Consider the following 19,349-nt stretch of genomic DNA (forward strand, 5'->3'; position numbering starts at 1 on the left):
GACAGGTTGAGTGAGTGGGCAGATGCGTGGCAGATGCAGTATAATATAGATAAATGTGAGGTTATCCACTTTGGTGGCAAAAACAAGGGGGCAGATTATTATCTCAATGGGGTTAGGTTAGGTAAGGGGAAGGTACAGCAAGACCTGGGTGTCCTTGTACACCGGTCACTGAAAGTTGGCGTGCAGGTACAGCAGGCAGTGAAGAAAGCTAATGGAATGTTGGCCTTCATGACAAGAGGATTTCAGTATAGGAGTAGAGAGGTTCTTCTGCAGTTGTATAGGGCTCTGGTGAGACCACATCTAGAGTATTGCGTACAGTTTTGGTCTCCTAATTTGAAGACGTACATCCTTGTGATTGAGGCAGTGCAGCGTAGGTTCACGAGATTGATCCCTGGGATGGCCGGACTGTCATATGAGGAAAGATTGAAAAGACTAGGCTTGTATTCACTGGAGGTTAGAAGGATGAGGTCGGATCTTATAGAAACATATAAAAGTATAAAAAGACTGGACAAGCTAGATGCATGAAAAATGTTCCCATTGTTGGGCGAGTCCAGAACCAGGGGTCACAGTCTTAGAATAAAGGGGAGGTCATTTAAGACTGAGGTGAGAAAAACGTTTTCACCCAGAGAGTTGTGAATTTGTGGAATTCCCTGCCACAAAGTCACTGGATGGATTTAAGAGAGAGTTAGATAGAGCTCTAGGGGCTAGTGGAGTCAAGGGATATGGGGAGAAGGCAGGCACGGGTTATTGATTGGGGACAATCAGCCACGATCACAATGAATGGCGGTGCTGGCTCGAAGGGCCGAATGTCCTCCTCCTGCACCTATTTCCTATGTCGCCTATTCCTTCTCTCCATCGATGTTGCCTCGCACCCGCTGAGCTTCTCCAGCATTTATGTCTCCCTGCAGTTCCTTGTTGTTAACGCTTGAAGGCTGGAGCGCTGACCCCACTGGCCCCGCCCACCGTGTAGCGTGCCAGGATAAAACATGGCGGTGTCCAGGCGTAGCAATCCTCAGTGCGCACGCGTAGGCTGCACCCATTTTCGGGGGGTATAACCAAAGATCCTATAGCGGAGCAAGATGGATTACTCTCACGCAAACGTGTAGTGCGCTCATGGGCGGTTTTATGGCTCATTTTAGCAACCTGCCCCCGCCATCTTGTTCCGCCCTCTTGCTTCCGGCCAAAGATTGGATCCGCAGCGGGGAGAGAGAGTGCGGGGCCCGGGGCAGCGGGGAGAGAGAGTGCGGGGCCCGGGGCAGCGGGGAGAGAGAGTGCGGGGCCCGGGGCAGCGGGGAGAGAGAGTGCGGGGCCCGGGGCAGCGGGGAGTGAGAGTGCGGGGCCCGGGGCAGCGGGGAGAGGGAGTGCGGGGCCCGGGGCAGCGGGGAGAGAGAGTGCGGGGCCCGGGGCAGCGGGGAGCGAGAGTGCGGGGCCCGGGGCAGCGGGGAGAGAGAGTGCGGGGCCCGGGGCAGCGGGAGAGAGAGAGCGGGGCAGCGGGGAGAGGGAGTGCGGGGCCCGGGGCAGCGGGGAGTGAGAGTGCGGGGCCCGGGGCAGCGGGGAGAGGGAGTGTGGGGCCCGGGCAGCGGGGAGAGAGAGTGCGGGGCCCGTGGCAGCGGGGAGCGAGAGTGCGGGGCCCGGGGCAGCGGGGAGAGAGAGTGCGGGGCCCGGGGCAGCGGGGAGAGAGAGTGCGGGGCCCGGGGCAGCGCGGAGAGAGAGTGCGGGGCCCGGGGCAGCGGGGAGCGAGAGTGCGGGGCCCGGGGCAGCGGGGAGAGAGAGTGCGGGGCCCGGGGCAGCGGGGAGAGAGAGTGCGGGGCCCGGGGCAGCGGGGAGAGAGAGTGCGGGGCCCGGGGCAGCGGGGAGAGAGAGTGCGGGGCCCGGGGCAGCGGGGAGAGAGAGTGCGGGGCCCGGGGCAGCTCCGCTATAAGATCTTTGGGTATAACTGGCGGTGCGCTCCTCTCGGCACGTCATTTCCGGCTGAGGACATGGCGGCGTCGATGCTGTTGCTGATGGCGACGATGGCGGCAGCGGGTTGGGGGCGCGCGGCGGGTAAGGGGGGGGTGGGGCTAGGTCGAGCGGCGGGTAAGGGGGGGGGGCTGGGGGGGGGGGGGGGGGGCGCGAGGAAAGGGCCGTTATCAGGGGCGCGATTATCGGGAGTGGGCCTTGGATTGCGGGTGGGGCGCGGGAGTGCGCCTTGTTGTTGCGGGGGGCGCGCCTCTGGTGGGGCACGGGGGCGCGCATCGTTGGGATGAGGGGAGAGGGTGTGGTGAGTGTTAGTTGTGGGCGCTGCTGTGCTGAGGTGCAGTAAACCACCGTGCATGGGCACACCAGGGAGTGTAGAGAAGGACACAGACCGAGTAATAGACAGCGTGAATACACGGAGCGTCTCGCCTAGAGTAGGGGAACAAGGACCAGGGGACGTGGCTTTAAGATGAGAGGGGGAGGGGGAGATTTAACAGGAACCTGAGGGGTGACTTTTCCCACAAATGATGGGTGTATGGAACAAGCTGGCAGACGAGGTAGGTGAGGCAAGGCACTGGAACATAATGTAAAGGAGTGATAGCTGACACACTGTAACCTTTACTAGGAGTTTAATATAGCACATGGCACACACGTCCCAGCACTGACTGCATCCAGCCTTCAGGCGTACTGGGACCTAGTGGGAGGAACAAAGGGAGGATACTACAGTTATACTAATATGATGGGGCGTGGTTAGTGGTGATGAGGTAGCTACATTGTAGGTTGCATGCATAAACCATCTACATCCTTCCCCATACAATTTAAACAAGTTACAGCAATGGCAGGTTGGTTATACAGTACCTGCAGAGCTAAGCAAACTCTCCGTATCGAGCCGGAGGTTTTACAATCCGACCCGAGCGAGTGCGCACAGCACCCTCACCCTCCCCACCCGAAAGAATAAGAGGAGGGACAGGAACAGAAACAGGAGGGGGAGAGAAGGTGGGTGGAGAACCAAGCTTGGAAGGGGAACGGAGAGGCACAGGTGAGCCAGGTGAAACAGAAGAGGTAGAATGAGCAGAAGTCAGAGAAAGAGAAGACCTGACAGGGGACAACAAGGCCTGGGGAGCGAACCCAGGAAGAGCAGGGGGAGGTGCCCGAGGCAAATGGACCGACCGGGGCATGCAGGGAGCAGAGGGTAAGTTAGTTGAGGAAGGCTCGACACGCGACGGAGGGGTATACGGAATCGCAGGAGGTGGTTTGGGCTCGTTGACCGCCAACAGGTGCTGGCGGCTGCGTCGGTATACAGTCCCCTCAAAATCCACCAGGTAGGACCGTGGCGTGCTGTCGAACCCGACAACGGTGGCAAGTCGGGAATAGCCGGTGGGCGTCTGCAAACGGACGACCTGTCCAGGCATCAGTGGGGATAGGGGGCGGCAGGATTTTTCGTGCGAGCGGCGCTGGATTTCGTGCTTCTGGGCAATTCGTTGCTGGACATCAGCAGGCTGCAGGACTTTGGGCATCAGGGACTGCTGGGCGATCGGCATCGGAGGGCAAATAACTCGGGACATTAGTCGTTGGGCAGGGGATCGCATAGTACTGTCTCTGGAAATATTCCGAAGGTTCAGGAGACCCTGATAGAAATCCCCGTTGGAGAGACGGGATTGTTCAAGCAAGTGCTTAGCGCTGCGGACCGCCCGTTCAGCCAGTCCATTGCTCTGCCGGTACTCCGGGCTGCTGGTGAAATGATTGAAGTTCCACTTTGCAGCAAAAGCTTGAAATTCGGCGCTAGTGAACTGGCGGCCGTTGTCTGTCTGCAGCCGAACAGGGGAACCAAACGTGGCAAAGTGACGGCGTAGCTTACTGATCACCATCTCGGAGGTGATGGCAGGGAGGAGGTCCACCTCGAACCAATTTGAGTAAGAGTCTACCAGCACAAGGTACTGCTTCCCACGCCAGTCGAAAATATCTGTGGGGATAGGGGCCTGGACAGGTCGTCCATTTGCAAATATCTGCAGCCAGTGAAGACCAGGGCATGTCAGGGGCAGGCTGTTGTAAAAGCGGCTGTCTCTGCTGATGCGGGGCAAGAGAGTTGCAGTCCGGACAGGAATCCACCCTGGCCTTGATGTACTTTGCCATGCCCGGCCAGTAATATTGTTCCTGGGCATGCGAGATAGTGGCATCTGCCCCGGGATGCCCCATGTGGGCGGCGTCGAAGTACAAACCATGCAGCGAGGCAGGGACGACCACTTTATGTCCCTTGATAATAATGCCGTCCCGGAGGACCAACTCATCGCGGACCAAAAAATAGGGGTGGACGCTGGCAGGCAATGAAGTCCGTTTGGTGGGCCACCCGCGCTTGATGACAGCAGCAAGCTGTTGCAGGTCGGGGTCGTTAGCAGTATGCTCAACCAGGCACTGTAGTTGCTTGGAAGGGACGAAGTTAACGTTCAGTACCTGTAAGTCTGCCTGCTCGAAGGGGTGCTGGTCGCAGGAGGTCCGGGGGGCCCGGGACAGTGCATCAGCCACATGCATCTCGGTGCCCCTCTTGTACACGATTTTAAAGTCAAACCGCTGTAGCTGCAGCATCATCCGCTGTAGCCTGGCTGGAGCGCAGTGTATAGGCTTGTTAAGTATCGTCACCAGTGGCTGGTGATCCGTCTCAACGGTGAACCTGGTTCCAAATAGGAAGTCCTTAAACTTTGAACACGCAAACACCACCGCCAGCAGCTCCTTCTCTATCTGCGCATAGCGCTGCTCTGTGTCCGTCATGGTCCTGGAGGCATAAGAGATAGGCAGCAGCGAGTCACCATCATGGGGCTGCAGGCAAGCAGCACCCAGTCCAAAACGAGAAGCGTCGCAAGTGACCACGACCGGACGCAGTGGATCAAAGAACTTCAGAGTAGGTGTGCTGATCAGCTTCGTCTTTAGCAGGTCAAATGCCTGCTGGTGGTGTGGAAACCATGACCAAGCAATGTCCTTTTTAGTGAGTTATCTCAGGGGTGCGCTCAACTCGCTGAGGTCAGGGATAAACTTGCCCAGGTAGTTGACCATACCCAGGAAGCGCTGTAGACTGATAACATCTGTCGGGGCAGGCAGCTCTGAGATGGCGCTGGTCTTCTGCGGATCAGGCTTTAACCCGTGGGCCGTGAAAATGTGGCCAACATATGTGACCTCAGGCACCCGGAACTTGCATTTTGACTGGTTCAGCTTTAGATTGATCTGCCGTGCACGGTCCAGAATCCGTCGGAGGTGGCGGTCATGTTCGGCCACATCCCTTCCATGGACCAGAATGTCGTCTACAATAATCGCACAGGGCAGACCTGCAAACAATTGTTCCATAGAACGCTGGAATAGCTCGCTGGCGGAGTTGATGCCGAACGGCATCCGCAAAAACTTAAACCTGCCGAAGGGCGTACCGAACGTGGTTAGGTCCGTGGAACGTTTGTCCAGGGGTATTTGCCCAAACGAACTTCTGGCATCGAGGACGGAGAACACTGTGGCTTGTCCGACCTGGGCGGCAACATCTTCAACAGTCCTCATAGGGTAGTGGGGCCGTTTAATCGCCAGATTCAAGTCCTTAGGGTTGATGCATACCCGTATTTCATTTTTTCCTTTCTTCATTGTGGCGACCATGGTGGAGACCCATTCGGTTGGATCGCTGACAGCTTCCAGCACTCCCATGTTGACCATGTCTTTCAGCATGCTCTCCACCTTGCCCTTCATGGCGAACGACACTCTATGGGGTGGACGGATCACAGGCACCACGGATGGATCAGTTGCGATTTTATACACCAGCGGCAGCTTCCCCAACTTGTCGTCAAACAGGTCCGGGTACTCGGATAGTGGATCCATCACTGCTTGCACCTCGTGGACCGTACGGTCAAAGGACACCAGACCAAGATCCTGGCAGGCCTGGTTGCTCAGTAAAGTTACACAGTCGCAATCCAGAATAAAGAACGACAGGTCACGGGAAGATTTCTGTAGCACGCAATGGAAGGTCGCCCTCCCCACAGGAGCTCCTCTCCCCCATAGGCACGCAAAACAGAGCGATCTGCAGTCAACAGCTCATTATTCCTTATCTTGTTGAACAGTGATGTTGACATTACGTTCACTTTTGCTCCCGTATCCAGCTTCGCAGAGAAGGACTTGTTGTTCACAGTAATAGAAACATAGAAATTAGGTGCAGGAGTAGGCCATTCGGCCCTTCGAGCCTGCACCGCAATTCAATATGATCATGGCTGATCATCCAACTCAGTATCCCGTACCTGCCTTCTCTCCATACCCTCTGATCCCCTTAGCCACAAGGGCCACATCTAACTCCCTCTTAAATATAGCCAATGAACTGGCCTCGACTACCCTCTGTGGCAGAGAGTTCCAGAGATTCACCACTCTCTGTGTGAAAAAAGTTCTCATCTCGGTTTTAAAGGATTTCCCCCTTATCCTTAAGCTGTGACCCCTTGTCCTGGACTCCCCAACATCGGGAGCAATCTTCCTGCATCTAGCCTGTCCAACCCCTTAAGAATTTTGTAAGTTTCTATAAGATCCCCTCTCAATCTCCTAAATTCTAGAGAGTATAAACCAAGTCTATCCAGTCTTTCTTCATAAGACAGTCCTGACATCCCAGGAATCAGTCTGGTGAACCTTCTCTGCACTCCCTCTATGGCAATAATGTCCTTCCTCAGATTTGGAGACCAAAACTGTACGCAATACTCCAGGTGTGGTATCACCAAGACCCTGTACAACTGCAGTAGAACCTCCCTGCTCCTATACTCAAATCCTTTTGCTATGAAAGCTAACATACCATTCGCTTTCTTCACTGCCTGCTGCACCTGCATGCCCACTTTCAATGACTGGTGTACCATGACACCCAGGTCTCGCTGCATCTCCCCTTTTCCTAGTCGGCCACCATTTAGATAATAGTCTGCTTTCCTGTTTTTGCCACCAAAATGGATAACCTCACATTTAGCCACGTTATACTGCATCTGCCAAACATTTGCCCACTCACCCAGCCTATCCAAGTCACCTTGCAGTCTCCTAGCATCCTCCTCACAGCTAACACTGCCCCCCAACTTAGTGTCATCCGCAAACTTGGAGATATTGCCTTCAATGAGCACAGATGGATCGGGGAGGCGAGATCGGCTGTGGAGGAGAGTGTAAACACTTGCATCTCCCATGGAATAGCTGAGCTCAGAGCTGGGGGCAGTGTCGACAGAGGACTGAGAATCCATCTCGCTATCAACTTGCTGAAGGTTGTTTAGGAGTTGTCTAGGAGCTGAGGGCACTTTCCCACGGGACCGGCAGGCAGCTGCAAAATGGTTCATTTTCCTGCAGAAATTGCAAGTCTTTCCGAGGGCTGGGCACTGTGATTCCGTAGGATGCACATAATTACAGTTTGGACACTTCTGAGATCGCGGGACCCGAGATGTACGAACGGGCCGCGGTGGAGGGCGAAAGTTGTCCTGCATGCGTCGTTGTCCAGCAACACCAGTCAGATTTATGGCTCGGCTGTCAGATCCCCTCTGCCCATGCGGAGGGGTAACCACTTCGGCGATGCGGCACGCATGCATTGCTTGAGTCAGGGTTAGGTCAGGCCGTTTCAGCAGGTCGGCACGTAGTTTCTGGTCAAGCATGCCAGTGACGAGAATGTCCCTGGTGAGCTGGTCGCGCATGGTTTCAAAACGGCACCGCTGAGCAAGGTAGCGCAGGTCAGTGATGAAGCACTCGACAGGTTCGTCCGGCTGTTGCTTACGTGAGAAAAACCTGGCCCGCTCCAGTATACGGTTGGAGGGCAGGTCGCATATCTCCGCGAACTTGCGCAAAAGACATACCGGGTCATCGGCAGATTCAGCTGGCTCGACCGGCAGGCCGTTGTCATCCAGGACTGCTGGTTCGTAGACGAAAGCCTGAGGTCTCTTCATTGCGTCGGGACCGGCCAGGTTGAGCAGGAGTGAGGCTTTGACCGCGGCTGGGTCGTTCCGGTGTGCAATATTGACGAAGTGAGTGTAGTCCATCACAAAAGTCGACCATCGCTCCGCAATGTCAGCGTCAAAGACAAGGGGAGATGGCTTTCGGCATGAGGATGCCATATCAAGGGAAACCCAACACAGGGCACTCAGGGGACAAATAAAAGAAAACCGGTAAATGGGAGACGCAAGTTTAACTTTCTGACACCATGTAAAGGTTTGATAGCTGACACACTGTAACCTTTACTAGGAGTTTAATATAGCACATGGCACACACGTCCCAGCACTGACTGCATCCAGCCTTCAGGCGTACTGGGACCTAGTGGGAGGAACAAAGGGAGGATACTACAGTTATACTAATATGATGGTGCGTGGTTAGTGGTGATGAGGTAGCTACATTATAGGTTGCATGCATAAACCATCTACACATAATTTAAAATACACTTGGACAGGTACATGGGTGGGAAGGGTTTGTTCCTACACTGAGACTCTGACAGTGTAGAATATGTTGTGACTACATATTGTTAATATAGAATATCTTTGTTTTTGTGAGAGTGAAGTGTAGGCAGGGAGATGCTGGTCTGTGTGTGGACTGTGTGTGTGTGATCACAACTCTGCAATTTCTAACAGTCTTGGGCAGAGCTGTTGCCAAACTAAATTGTGGTGGATCTCGATAAGTTGCATCTGTAGAAATTGGAGACCTACTGAATCCCGATAAATTGTAGATAGTATACTGACTGGCCCAGGAACAAGGAGATGACAGAGAGTGGTGGACACTGTCCGGTCCATCATAGATGCTGACCTCTCCACCAATGAAGGCACCTACAGGGGACGTTGCTGCTTCCCAACAGTCTGCAGCGGCAGACCGTGGGGTGACCAGGGTGGCACCTGCTGAGAATTGGAGGCCAGAGCCTGCGGCTGGGGTGTGGGTTGGAGCCACGGAGACGTCTAGAGAGAAACCGGCGGCGATAGTGAAGAGATTCTGTGCGGCAGTCGGTGATGGCGACAACCGACGGATGAGGACGGACAAGTGGAAGTGAAGCTGCCGGGGGAAGGAACATAGAAAATAGGTGCAGGAGTAGGCCATTCGGCCCTTTGAGCCAGCACTGCCATTCAATATGATTATGGCTGATCATACAAAATCAGTACCCTGTTCCTGCTTTCTCCCCATATCCCTTGATATGGGGGGGGGAAGAGAAGTAGCTCCCTGGAACCGGCCGCCACCTCAGCTCTTTCTGCAGCCTCCCCGCTCACCTCTGGCATCTCCCCGTCTAAAAACCTTGCTCCTGCTGCTTGCTGGCCTCACTCGTGTCAGGCGCTTCCCGCAAATCCTTAAATTCTGACAGCGCGATTGAGGTTACTCGGCTGTGGGAATTTAAGGATTTGCGAGAAACGGCTGACATGAGCGAAGTCGGTGCGCGGCAGGTGAGAGGTGTTCAGACGGAAAGCACTGCCAAAGGTGAAAAGGCGCTGAAATGGCGGCCAGTTCTGTTTTCGAGTCCTGGCGGCCGCTCGCAGCTACTCGAGCTGCTTCTATCCCTCGCTACAATGCGGTGGCTTCACGCCCGGAGCGCCGCAGCAGCAGTGAGTGAGTTACTGGCATTATCCCCGACCCCCTCCTTCTCAATGTTCCTGCGCTCCCCGCAACCTTACCCCGGCACAGACTCTCCACAAGCTGTGAAAGGAACTCTTCCCCCTAATTGGTCCCTTCAACAAGTATTGTCATTCAATAAGATGGCAACTGATTCAACTTTTCCCTGTGCTCCCGTTTTTCCCACCACCTCTCCAGGGTATAAATGTCAAATACTGCTGGCTGTAGTTTATTATGAGGGAGGAGAGCTTTGCATGCAGAGTCGTGGGTCTCCAGAACACGCTGCTGGGCATGGTGGTGGAAGCGGATACAATAGGAATGTTTAAGATGCTTTTAGATAAGCACATAGAATGGAGGGAAATTGATCACCTACCGATGGAAGAGAGATTTATCTTGACTCATGTTTGGCACAGGCGTTGTGGGTTGAAGGGCCAGTTCCTGTGCTCTGTCTCTTCATTGTTTGAGATGTCCCACTATGGTGATGTCATGCTTTGGCAGCACAGATTAAACAGTTTCCCCTGTTGAAAAGTTCCTGTGCCTGTTGTGACAGTCTTTCTGTTCTGGGCTTGCCTCGCTACACTGATGTGGCCTTGGGTTGTGCCTCTGCCTTGTTATTTTTAGTTCTCACTGGACGCGGTGATGACACTGTCCTGGTCATCGGCTTTTACGTTGCTGAATTCTGTAATATGTGTACAAAAAAGCTGGAGAAACTCAGCGGGTGCAGCAGCATCTATGGAGCGAAGGAAATAGGTAACATTTCGGGCCGAAAACCCTTCTTCAGACTGAACATCGGAAATACCTATTTCCTTCGCTCCATATATGCTGCTGCACCCGCTGAGTTTCTCCAGCTTTTTTGTGTACCTTTGATTTTCCAGCATCTGCAGTTCCTTCTTGAACACTCTGTATTATGTGTCCCTTTTTGTCTGACATTGTTGTCGCTTTGATGTTATATACAAACTGCGAGGCGCACTCAGTGAAGACAGGCACAAAATGCTGGAGTAACTCAGCAGGTCAGGCAGCGGAGAGCATGGATAGGTTATGTTTCACAGAGTGCTGGAGTAACTCAGCAGGTCGGGTACCATCTCTGGAGAAAAGGAATGGGTGACGTTTTGGGTCAAGACCCTTCTTCAGACCTGCTTCATTCAGGTTCTTGGTGGTTAAGCAGCGATTGTGAAAGCCAAGGGATAATTATTGGGTCGAGACCCTACACCAGGATAGGCAGCTCCTGGGCATCTTGTACGTGTCCTTGGACCATGACCCTGTTAACATACCCAAAGCCATGGTCTCCCTGACACATCACTGACCCCATCACAAGGATCTATAGGTGCTGTAATCTTGAGTAAAATACAAAGTGCTGCAGGAACTTAGCAGTCAGACAGTCAGTATACAAGTTCAGTCTAACAGTACAGGAGGAATGTGGTAGCAATAGAGACACATTGGCATGTTGCCTGAAATGGAGGACTGTATTTCTTTAGGGTAGATTTGGAAGGCTTGACATTTTTTAACATTGGAATATAGGTGAGGGGATGAGGGGGGGATCTTATAGAAACATATAAAATTATAAAAGGATAAAAGGACTGGACAAGCTAGATGCAGGAGAAATGTTCCCAATGTTGGGCGAGTCCAGAACCTGGGGCAAAGTCTTAGAATAAAGGGGAGGCCATTTAAGACTGAGGTGAGAAAAAACTTTTTCGCCCAGAGAGTTGTGAATTTGTGGAATTCCCTGCCAGAGAGGGCAGTGGAGGCCAAATCACTGGATGGATTTAAGAGAGAGTTAGATAGAGCTCTAGGAGCTGGTGGAATCAAGGGATAGGGGAGAAGGCAGGCAAGGGTTATTGATTAGGGACGATCAGCCATGATCACAATGAATGGTGGTGCTGGCTTGAAGGGCCGAATGGCCTCCTCCTTCTCCTATTTTCTATGTTTCTATAGGAGGCTGAGAGACTGACCATTATAGAGGCGTGTAAAATTCCGAGAGGCATAAAAACTGACTGCAAAAGGTTTTATAGATGTGAAGAGTAAAAGATTAGTTAAAACAAATGTAGGTCCCTTGCAGTCAGAAACAGGTAAATTGATCATGGGGAACAAGGACATGGCAGACCAATTGAATAACTACTTTGGTTCTGTCATCACTAAGGCAGACTTAAATAATCTGCTGGAAATAGCAGGGGACCGGGGGTATAATGAGATGGAGGAACTGAGTGAAATCCAGGTTAGCTGGGAAGTGGTGTTGGGTAAATTGAATGGATTAAAGGCCGATAAATCCCCAGGGCCAGATAGGCTGCATCCCAGAGTACTTAAGGAAGTAGCCCCAAAAATAGTGGATGCATTAGTGATCATTTTTCAAAACTCTTTAGATTCTGGATTAGTTCCTGAGGATTGGAGGGCAGCTAATGTAACCTCACTTTTTAAAAAGGGAGGGAGAGAGAAAACGGGGAATTGCAGACCAGTTAGTCTAACATATATAGTGGGGAAACTGCTAGGGTCAGTTATTAAACATAGAGACATAGAAAATAGGTGCAGAAGTAGGCCATACGGCCCTTCGAGCCTGCACCGCCATTCGATATGATCATGGCTGATCATCCAACTCTGTATCCCATCCCTGCCTTCTCTCCATACCCCCTGATCCCTTTAGCCACAAGGGCCACATCTAACTCCCTCTTAAATATAGCCAATGAACTGGCCTCAACCACCTTCTGTGGCAGAGAATTCCACAGATTCACCACTCTCTGTGTAAAAAATGATTTCCTCATCTCGGTCCTAAAAGACTTCCCTCTTATCCTTAAACTGTGACCCTTAGTTCTGGACTTCCCCAACATCGGGAATAATCTTCCTGCATCTAGACTGTCCAACCCCTTAAGAATTTTGTAAGTTTCTATAAGATCCCCCCTGAATTTTCTGAATTCCAGGGTGTACAAGCTGAGTTAAAGATGAGATCGATCATCATCGGACCTAAAGATAGATCACCATCGGATCTAAAGAAAGATCATCTCGGACCCCTCCCATCCAGCAAACCACCTTTTCCAGTCTTTCCCTTCAGGGAGGCGCCTCAGGTCACTTGCCACAAAATCCACCCGTTTTAAAAACAGTTTCTTCCCCTCAGCAATAAGAACACTCAATTCCCTCCAATAACAGACAACACTAAGGACTTTTGATGTATATAGTGTCTTGTCTATGGACTTTGTCTGTTCTTTTGCACAATGTACTGTTGGTGAAATTTGTGATTTGAAATGTATGGATGCACTTTATTACAGTGATCTGTGTTGTTATTTGTGTTAATGTGACTAAAGCAGTGTACCATCATGTACCAAACCCAAATACCACCAACCCTGGTTGCGTGGCAAATAAAGATTCTATCTATCTATAGCAGCACATTTGGAAAGTGGTGAAATCATTGGAAAAAGTCAGCATGGATTTATGAAAGGTAAATCATGTCTGACGAATCTTATAGAATTTTTCGAGGATGTAACTAGTAGAGTGGATAAGGGAGGACCAGTGGATGTGTTATATCTGGGCTTTCAGAAGGCTTTCGCCAAGGCCCCACATAAGAGATTAGTAGAGCCAGGATTTTGCCATAAATGCCATGTGCCTTGTCATGCCTTTTTTGATGAATTCAGGAAAATAATGCCCTTTTCACAATTGAGTGCCTAAATCAGCCTTTTTTTTTGCCATTTTAATGTAACTTACAAGAAAATTAACAGCACCAGGTGAAACCTGGCTGTAAATGGGTGTTGTGGTGATAGGAGAGGGGTGCATGGGAAAGGGTCCAGTCTTTGCAGACTGCTTTAAGTAGGTGTGAAATGGTGATTGGGGAGTAGGTGGAGAAGGATCTAGTCTTTGCAAACAGCGAGTTTGGAGTCAAGCTGTGAGTAGGTGTGAAGTGTTAGTTGGGGATGGGGTGTGGGGGTACCAGGGTTAAGTTTCTGTTTATCGAACCTGCATTTAGAACTCGTTCAGGTAATTGGTCAGCTGACGATTGCCCAAGGAACAGGGTTTTCCTCTTGTAGCTTGTGATTTCTTGAAAACCCTTCCACACTGAAGAAGTAATTTGCTGAGAACTTGCTCCTCAACTTCTCAGAGTACCTTTCCTTGGCAGCTCTGATTCCTTTTATCAGCTTCTACTTGGCCTGCCTGTAGAGGTCTGCATCCCCGCTCCTGTAGGATCTACCCCTGCAAGCGTCAAAATGCCTAAAGTCAAGTCAACACCTTATAAAAAACTGAACGATTTGGTGAGAGTGTACGTGCGTGATATGTTCTCTAGACAACTGTGTGCAGTTTTGCAAAGCATGTGAGAACGCAGTGATTCATGAGAAGAAATATTTAATCTCCCAGCATGTACAGACAGCTAAACAACACAAGTCGATGGTAGAAAAACTGAAGGTAGGAAATACGCAAACTTGTCTCCTCACAACATTTACTGCTGGCTCCAATCACAAATCTGAGTTCGAGTGATCTGTGCAAAGCATTCATTGATGCTGGAATTTCACTGTGGAAATTGGAAAACAAATCTCTCAGAGTTTTTTAGGGAAATACACAAAGGAACCTATACCGAGCGAGTCATCATTATAAAAAAATTATGTTGACAGCAGCTTCAACATTGTTGTGCAGAAAATTAGAGATGAAGTTGCATGCATCAAAATATGGATCTCAATAGACTAGACAACCAATGCTGTGGGGAGATTTGTTACCAATGTTGTCATCGGTAAACTGGAGGCAGGTCACCCATCAAAGGAGTATTTCTTGAAATTGGAAGTATTGGAGGTCAAAAAGCACAACTATTGCTCAGTTGTTTACATCTTCACTTGCTGTACTTTGTACTTAAAGTTCCTGGTGATGTAGGTAAAGACATACAAGCAAAATGTGAGAGGGGGATTTTAGCTAACAAAGATCTTGAAGTGCAAAACAGCTACATTTCTCAAAGGTAGTTGTAATGCACAAGATATCAACATGATTGTAGAGTTTATAGCTTGTTTCAGGAATGCACCAGTGACCCCAGCTGGGGTAGAAAGAGGTTTTTCACAACTGAAGCGTATTCTGTCTCACAGCCGGCATAGTTTAACACCAGATAATTTGAGAGAAAAAAATGCTTGTAGTTATGTGCAACCAGGCAATAATGTAGTATGCGTTTATAATGATCATTTTTAACCATATTTTAGTGGTGGAAATGCATGCCTTTTTAGGCAATAAATTCTTTTTCGTGCCTTTTTTGTAATTTTATTTTGCCTATTTGCCTGCCTATTTCAGAGATTTTTAGCGCCTAAACATCCTGGCTCTAGTATACAAATAAAGTACACGGTATTGGTGGTTCAGTATTGATGTGGATAGAGAACTGGCTGGCAGACAGGAAACAAAAAGTAAGAGTAAACGGGCCCTTTTCAGAATGACAGGCAGTGACTAGTGAGGTACAGCAAGGGTTAGTGCTGGGACCCCAGCTATTTACGATATATATTAATGATTTGGACGAGGGAATTGAATGCAACATCTCCAAGTTTGCGGATGACAAGAAGCTGGGGGACAGTGTTAGCTGTGAGGAGGATGCTAGGAGGCTGCAAGGTGACTTGGATAGGCTGGGTGAGTGGGAAAATGCATGGCAGATGCAGTATAATGTGGATAAAGGTGAGGTTATCCACTTTTGTGACAAAAACAGGAAAGTAGACTATTATCTGAATGGTGGCCGATTAGGAAAAGGGGAGATGCAACGAGACCTGGGTGTCATGGTACACCAGTCATTGAAAGTAGGCATGCAGGTGCAGCAGGCAGTGAAGAAAGTGAATGGTATGTTAGCATTCATAGCAAAAGGATTTGAGTATAGGAGCAGTGAGGTTCTACTGCTGTTGGACAGGGTCTCGATGAGACTACATCTGGAGTATTAAGTACAGTTTTGGTCTCCTAATCTGAGGAAGGACATTCTTGCCATAGAGGGGGTACAGAGTTAGATGATCAGCCATGATCATATTGAATGGCGGTGCAGGCTCGAATGGCCTACTGCGCCTATTTTCTATGTTTCTCTAGGGTAGATAGTTTTTCCTGGAGCACGGCTCTGGAATGGTGATGGTGATTGGGGAGAATTCTGAGATCTGAGCTGCACATTTTCCATGCGGGAGTTTGTGAAATGGGCTGTCAGCTGAGACCAGACAAGTGTAACTCAATGGGTCAGGCAGCGTCTCTGGAGAAAAGGAATAGGTGCTGTTTTGGGTTGAGACCCTTCTACAGCCAGATGAGGTGGTGGAGGTAGGCACAATTTCAACATTTAAAAGGCATTTGGTTAGGAAAGGCACAGAGGGATACAGGACTAATGTTTAGATGGTCATCGCGGAGGGTCACCAGGGATGTCATGGGTGAAGTGGACCAAATGCAGCATTTCTATTCTGCCTGATTCCGTAATTACTCATTGGGGACAAGGGTCCTATCTCAGGATATGGGGAATATTGCGTGCTAATAATATAGCAATGAGGAAAGGAAGATCCAGTGACTGCTCATATCCCATTGAAGAGTGGTGGTGCCATCGCGTGTGGCAGCCTCGCCAGCAGCTGTCCGCCCTTTCACCCTTTTTGTTATTTTTAGTCTCAAAAAGTATGTCTTTGGTGGTCTTTTAGTCTTTTTTATGTGGGGGGTGGGGAGGGGAGGAACCGTTTCCCATTTTATTTTATTTGTGTGGCTGCATGGTAACTCAAATTTCACTGCACCAATTGGTGCATGTGACAATAAATGTAACTTGAACTTGAAGAGTGAAAAGAGAAACTTGCTCCTGTGTTGCAATATTTGTTATTTTTATGTGAACCTTGGCCTGGCGATCTGGTCATTGGATTTTGTGTTTGTTGAGTCTGTTGCCTCTTGGCCACTGTGGTTCAGGTAGTCAGTGTCAGTTTTGTTTACCTTTCCACAGTTAGTTGTCTGTCTTAGAATTCCCATCTGCATCAGTAGCCAGCACGTTCTTTGGGGTACAACGGTGGGCAGGCTTGTCGACTCCAATCCCAAATTCGACTCCCACTATTGCTCCAGGACACACGATCTGTCACCTCTCATGTCAGCAACTTTAAGTCTTCCTGGTATGAATGTACCGTGACGACTGATTAAATGGACTTATTTTCTTTTTGTTAAGGTGACTGCAACAAGCCTCCAGCCTTGGAAAATGGCATGCTAGAGGATAAATATATTTCAACGTCTACGTTTAAAAGTGGAATCACGGTGCGTTACCGCTGTGTGCCAGGTTATGTTATGGCCTCAGGAAGCAGTTTTTCCATTACTTGTAAAGGCACCGTATGGGGACCACTTCAGGCCAGGTGTCAGAGTAAGTATGTGATACTTCCCTATCCTTACAGCCCCATCACCTCCAGCAAGGAGTAGGAAGGAACTGCAGATGCTGGTTTACACTGAAGATCGACACATAATGTTGGAGTAACTCGGAGAAACAGGCAACATCCCTGAACAGTCAACCCAAAATGTCACCCATACCTTCTCCCCAGAGATACTGCCTGTCTCGCTGAGTTACTCCACCATTTTGTGTCTATATCCAGAAATGAAGTTAGTTGAATATAGAGTCAGTAGCTTGTTTCTGGTATGCACCAGTGACCTCAGCTGAGGTAGTGAAAAAGCTACTTTTCTTAACTACTAAACCAGGTTCGCTTCTTAATAAACAGACACCACACAAACTGTTTGGTAGACCAGTTCAAAACTTTACTTATTATCGGCCGATGGAAGGGAGGGAGAACTCCAGTCAAGTGACCAATGTAAACACTCGACTGTCCTCAGTCCACTTCTCTGAACAACAGAATTACATTGCATTAAATAGGGGTTTTTCCCCTTAGCACATTCCACAGACATTAGTCATGGTCAGAGGTACAGGAAAAGTATCACATTAAAGGCATTTTGTTTACATAGTACAAGATAACATTGGCCATTTGGTTTACGACATTTTATCTTTCTACTTCCCTGGTTCCTCTCTCGTCACTTCGTCCTTCATAAACATTGGCCATTTGGTTTATGCCATTTTATCTTCACAGAGATCTAGCTCCTCTCTGCTTGTCACTTGGGAGACAATTGTAAAGAGTCTCGATAACACACTGTTGTCTTTACTACTATTTTATTGGTAATACACAAACGTTGCTGCCCTAGCTGTACGTGGTCTGTCACAGGAGCTAGAGAGAGATCAATGGGTGGGGAGGTTACATTTATACTTCTGATATGGGGAGTGGTTAGTAGTGGTGAGGTCACTATGTTAAAGGCACATGCACATGTCATCTACATCCTTCCCCTTGGAAACAGCAATACAGTAGTGACGGGGCGACCACGTCTCATGCGCTACGAGCAGGTAGGCAAACAGTTAAACAAACAGAGGAGCAAACAGCTAAGCAAATTCGCCATAGCGGACAGGCGGCTTAACCAGTCGGCTGGACCGGGTACGCAGCTCGCCATCTCCTCCCTCTGCAGAAAGAGCAGGAGCCGGAGCGGTGGACGGAACCGGGGAACCCGGAGGAGAAAGCGCCGGCGGAGGCAGAGGAGGGGACGTGGGTGCAGCAGCGGGTGGACGGGCAGGCGAGCCAGGGCTGGCAGGTGGTGAGTGAGGCTGAAAGAGCTGAGAAGGCAGGGACCGAGGCATGCGCGGGGCGGCAGGCAGCGTGGCGGACAGGGGAGGGGAGAAAGGGGCGGCAGGCGGCGGAGGGGGCTCGTTGACAAGTCGCAGATGTTGGCGGGTCCGGCGGTAAATGGTACCGTCGTGGTCGACCAGGTAGGACCGTGGTGGGCCAGCTTCACCAACAACGGTGGCAAGCTTGGAGGGACCGGAGGGGGACTGCATCCGGACGATTTGGCCGGGGAACAGACGCGGTAGGGGGCGGCAGGACTGGTCGTGGGAGTGCTTTTGCACTTCGTACTTGTGTGCAATGCGCTCCTGGACAGCAGCTGGCTGGAGCGCAGATGGCACAAGGGACCGCTGGGTCACAGGGAGTGGTGGTCTCGTAGTGCGAGACATCAGCCGCTGAGCTGGCGAGCCCAGGGCAGTGTCGCGGGAGATGTTACGAAGATTGAGGAGGGCCAGGTAAAAATCAGATTCGGACAGTCTGCAATGTTCCAGCAAGTCCTTGGCACTGCGGACAGCGCGCTCCACCAGGCCGCTACTCTGCGGGTACTCTGGACTGCTGGTGTAATGTCGGAAGTTCCAGCAGGCAGCGAAACCCCGGAACTCGGCACTGGTGAACTGGCTGCCGTTGTCAGATTGGAGGGTCGCCGGGGAACCGAAGGTTGCGAAGTGGCGGCGCAGCTTCCCGATGACGGCCGAAGAGGAGAGGGAGTGCAGCTGGTCGACCTCGAACCAGCTGGAATAAGAGTCAACAAGGACCAGGAAGTGCTTGCCACGCCACTCGAAAATGTCAGTGGCGAGGGCCATCCAGGGCAGTTCAGGGGCAGGCTGTTGCAGAAGCGGCTGGCGTTGCGGACGGGGAGCGAGGCTGTTGCAGGTAGCGCAGGCGGAGACCCTGTCCCGGATGTCTTGGGCAATGCCGGACCAGTAGAATTGACTCTGGGCGTGTGACAGAGTGGCCTCGGCCCCAGGATGACCGCGGTGGGCGGACTGGAAATAGTGGTCGTGCAGCGCAGCAGGCACAACCACCTTGTGTCCCTTCACCACCACGCCGTCGTGCAGGACAAGCTCGTCACGGACCAGGAAGTAGGGCTCGGCACCGGCTGGCAAGGATGAACGTCGGTCTGGCCAGCCCTGCCGGATGACGTCGGCAAGCTGCTGCAGGGCAGGATCCATGGCAGTGTGCTTGACCAGGGACTGCATCTGCTGTGAAGGCACAATGTTAACGTTAAGCACCATCAGGTCGGACGACTCGTACGGGTGT

At 50.9% G+C, this 19,349-nt stretch overlaps 2 protein-coding genes across 2 annotated transcripts in view; both read left to right on the forward strand.

Annotated features, from left to right (window-relative positions):
• The window catches only part of LOC116986663 (C4b-binding protein alpha chain-like), a 325,485-nt gene that overhangs the window by 203,532 nt on the left and 102,604 nt on the right, over nucleotides 1-19,349 (forward strand). The gene's annotated exons all lie outside the window — the stretch shown is intronic.
• Nucleotides 1,967-16,863, forward strand: LOC116987085 (C4b-binding protein alpha chain-like). The gene is made up of 2 exons (XM_033042992.1): nucleotides 1,967-2,043; nucleotides 16,610-16,863. Exons 1-2 carry the CDS (start codon nucleotides 1,980-1,982, stop codon nucleotides 16,852-16,854), a joined length of 309 nt encoding a protein of 102 aa, XP_032898883.1. The 5' UTR covers nucleotides 1,967-1,979; the 3' UTR covers nucleotides 16,855-16,863.

Source organism: Amblyraja radiata, chromosome 24 (genome assembly GCF_010909765.2).
Source record: "Amblyraja radiata isolate CabotCenter1 chromosome 24, sAmbRad1.1.pri, whole genome shotgun sequence".
Lineage (NCBI taxonomy): Eukaryota > Metazoa > Chordata > Chondrichthyes > Rajiformes > Rajidae > Amblyraja > Amblyraja radiata.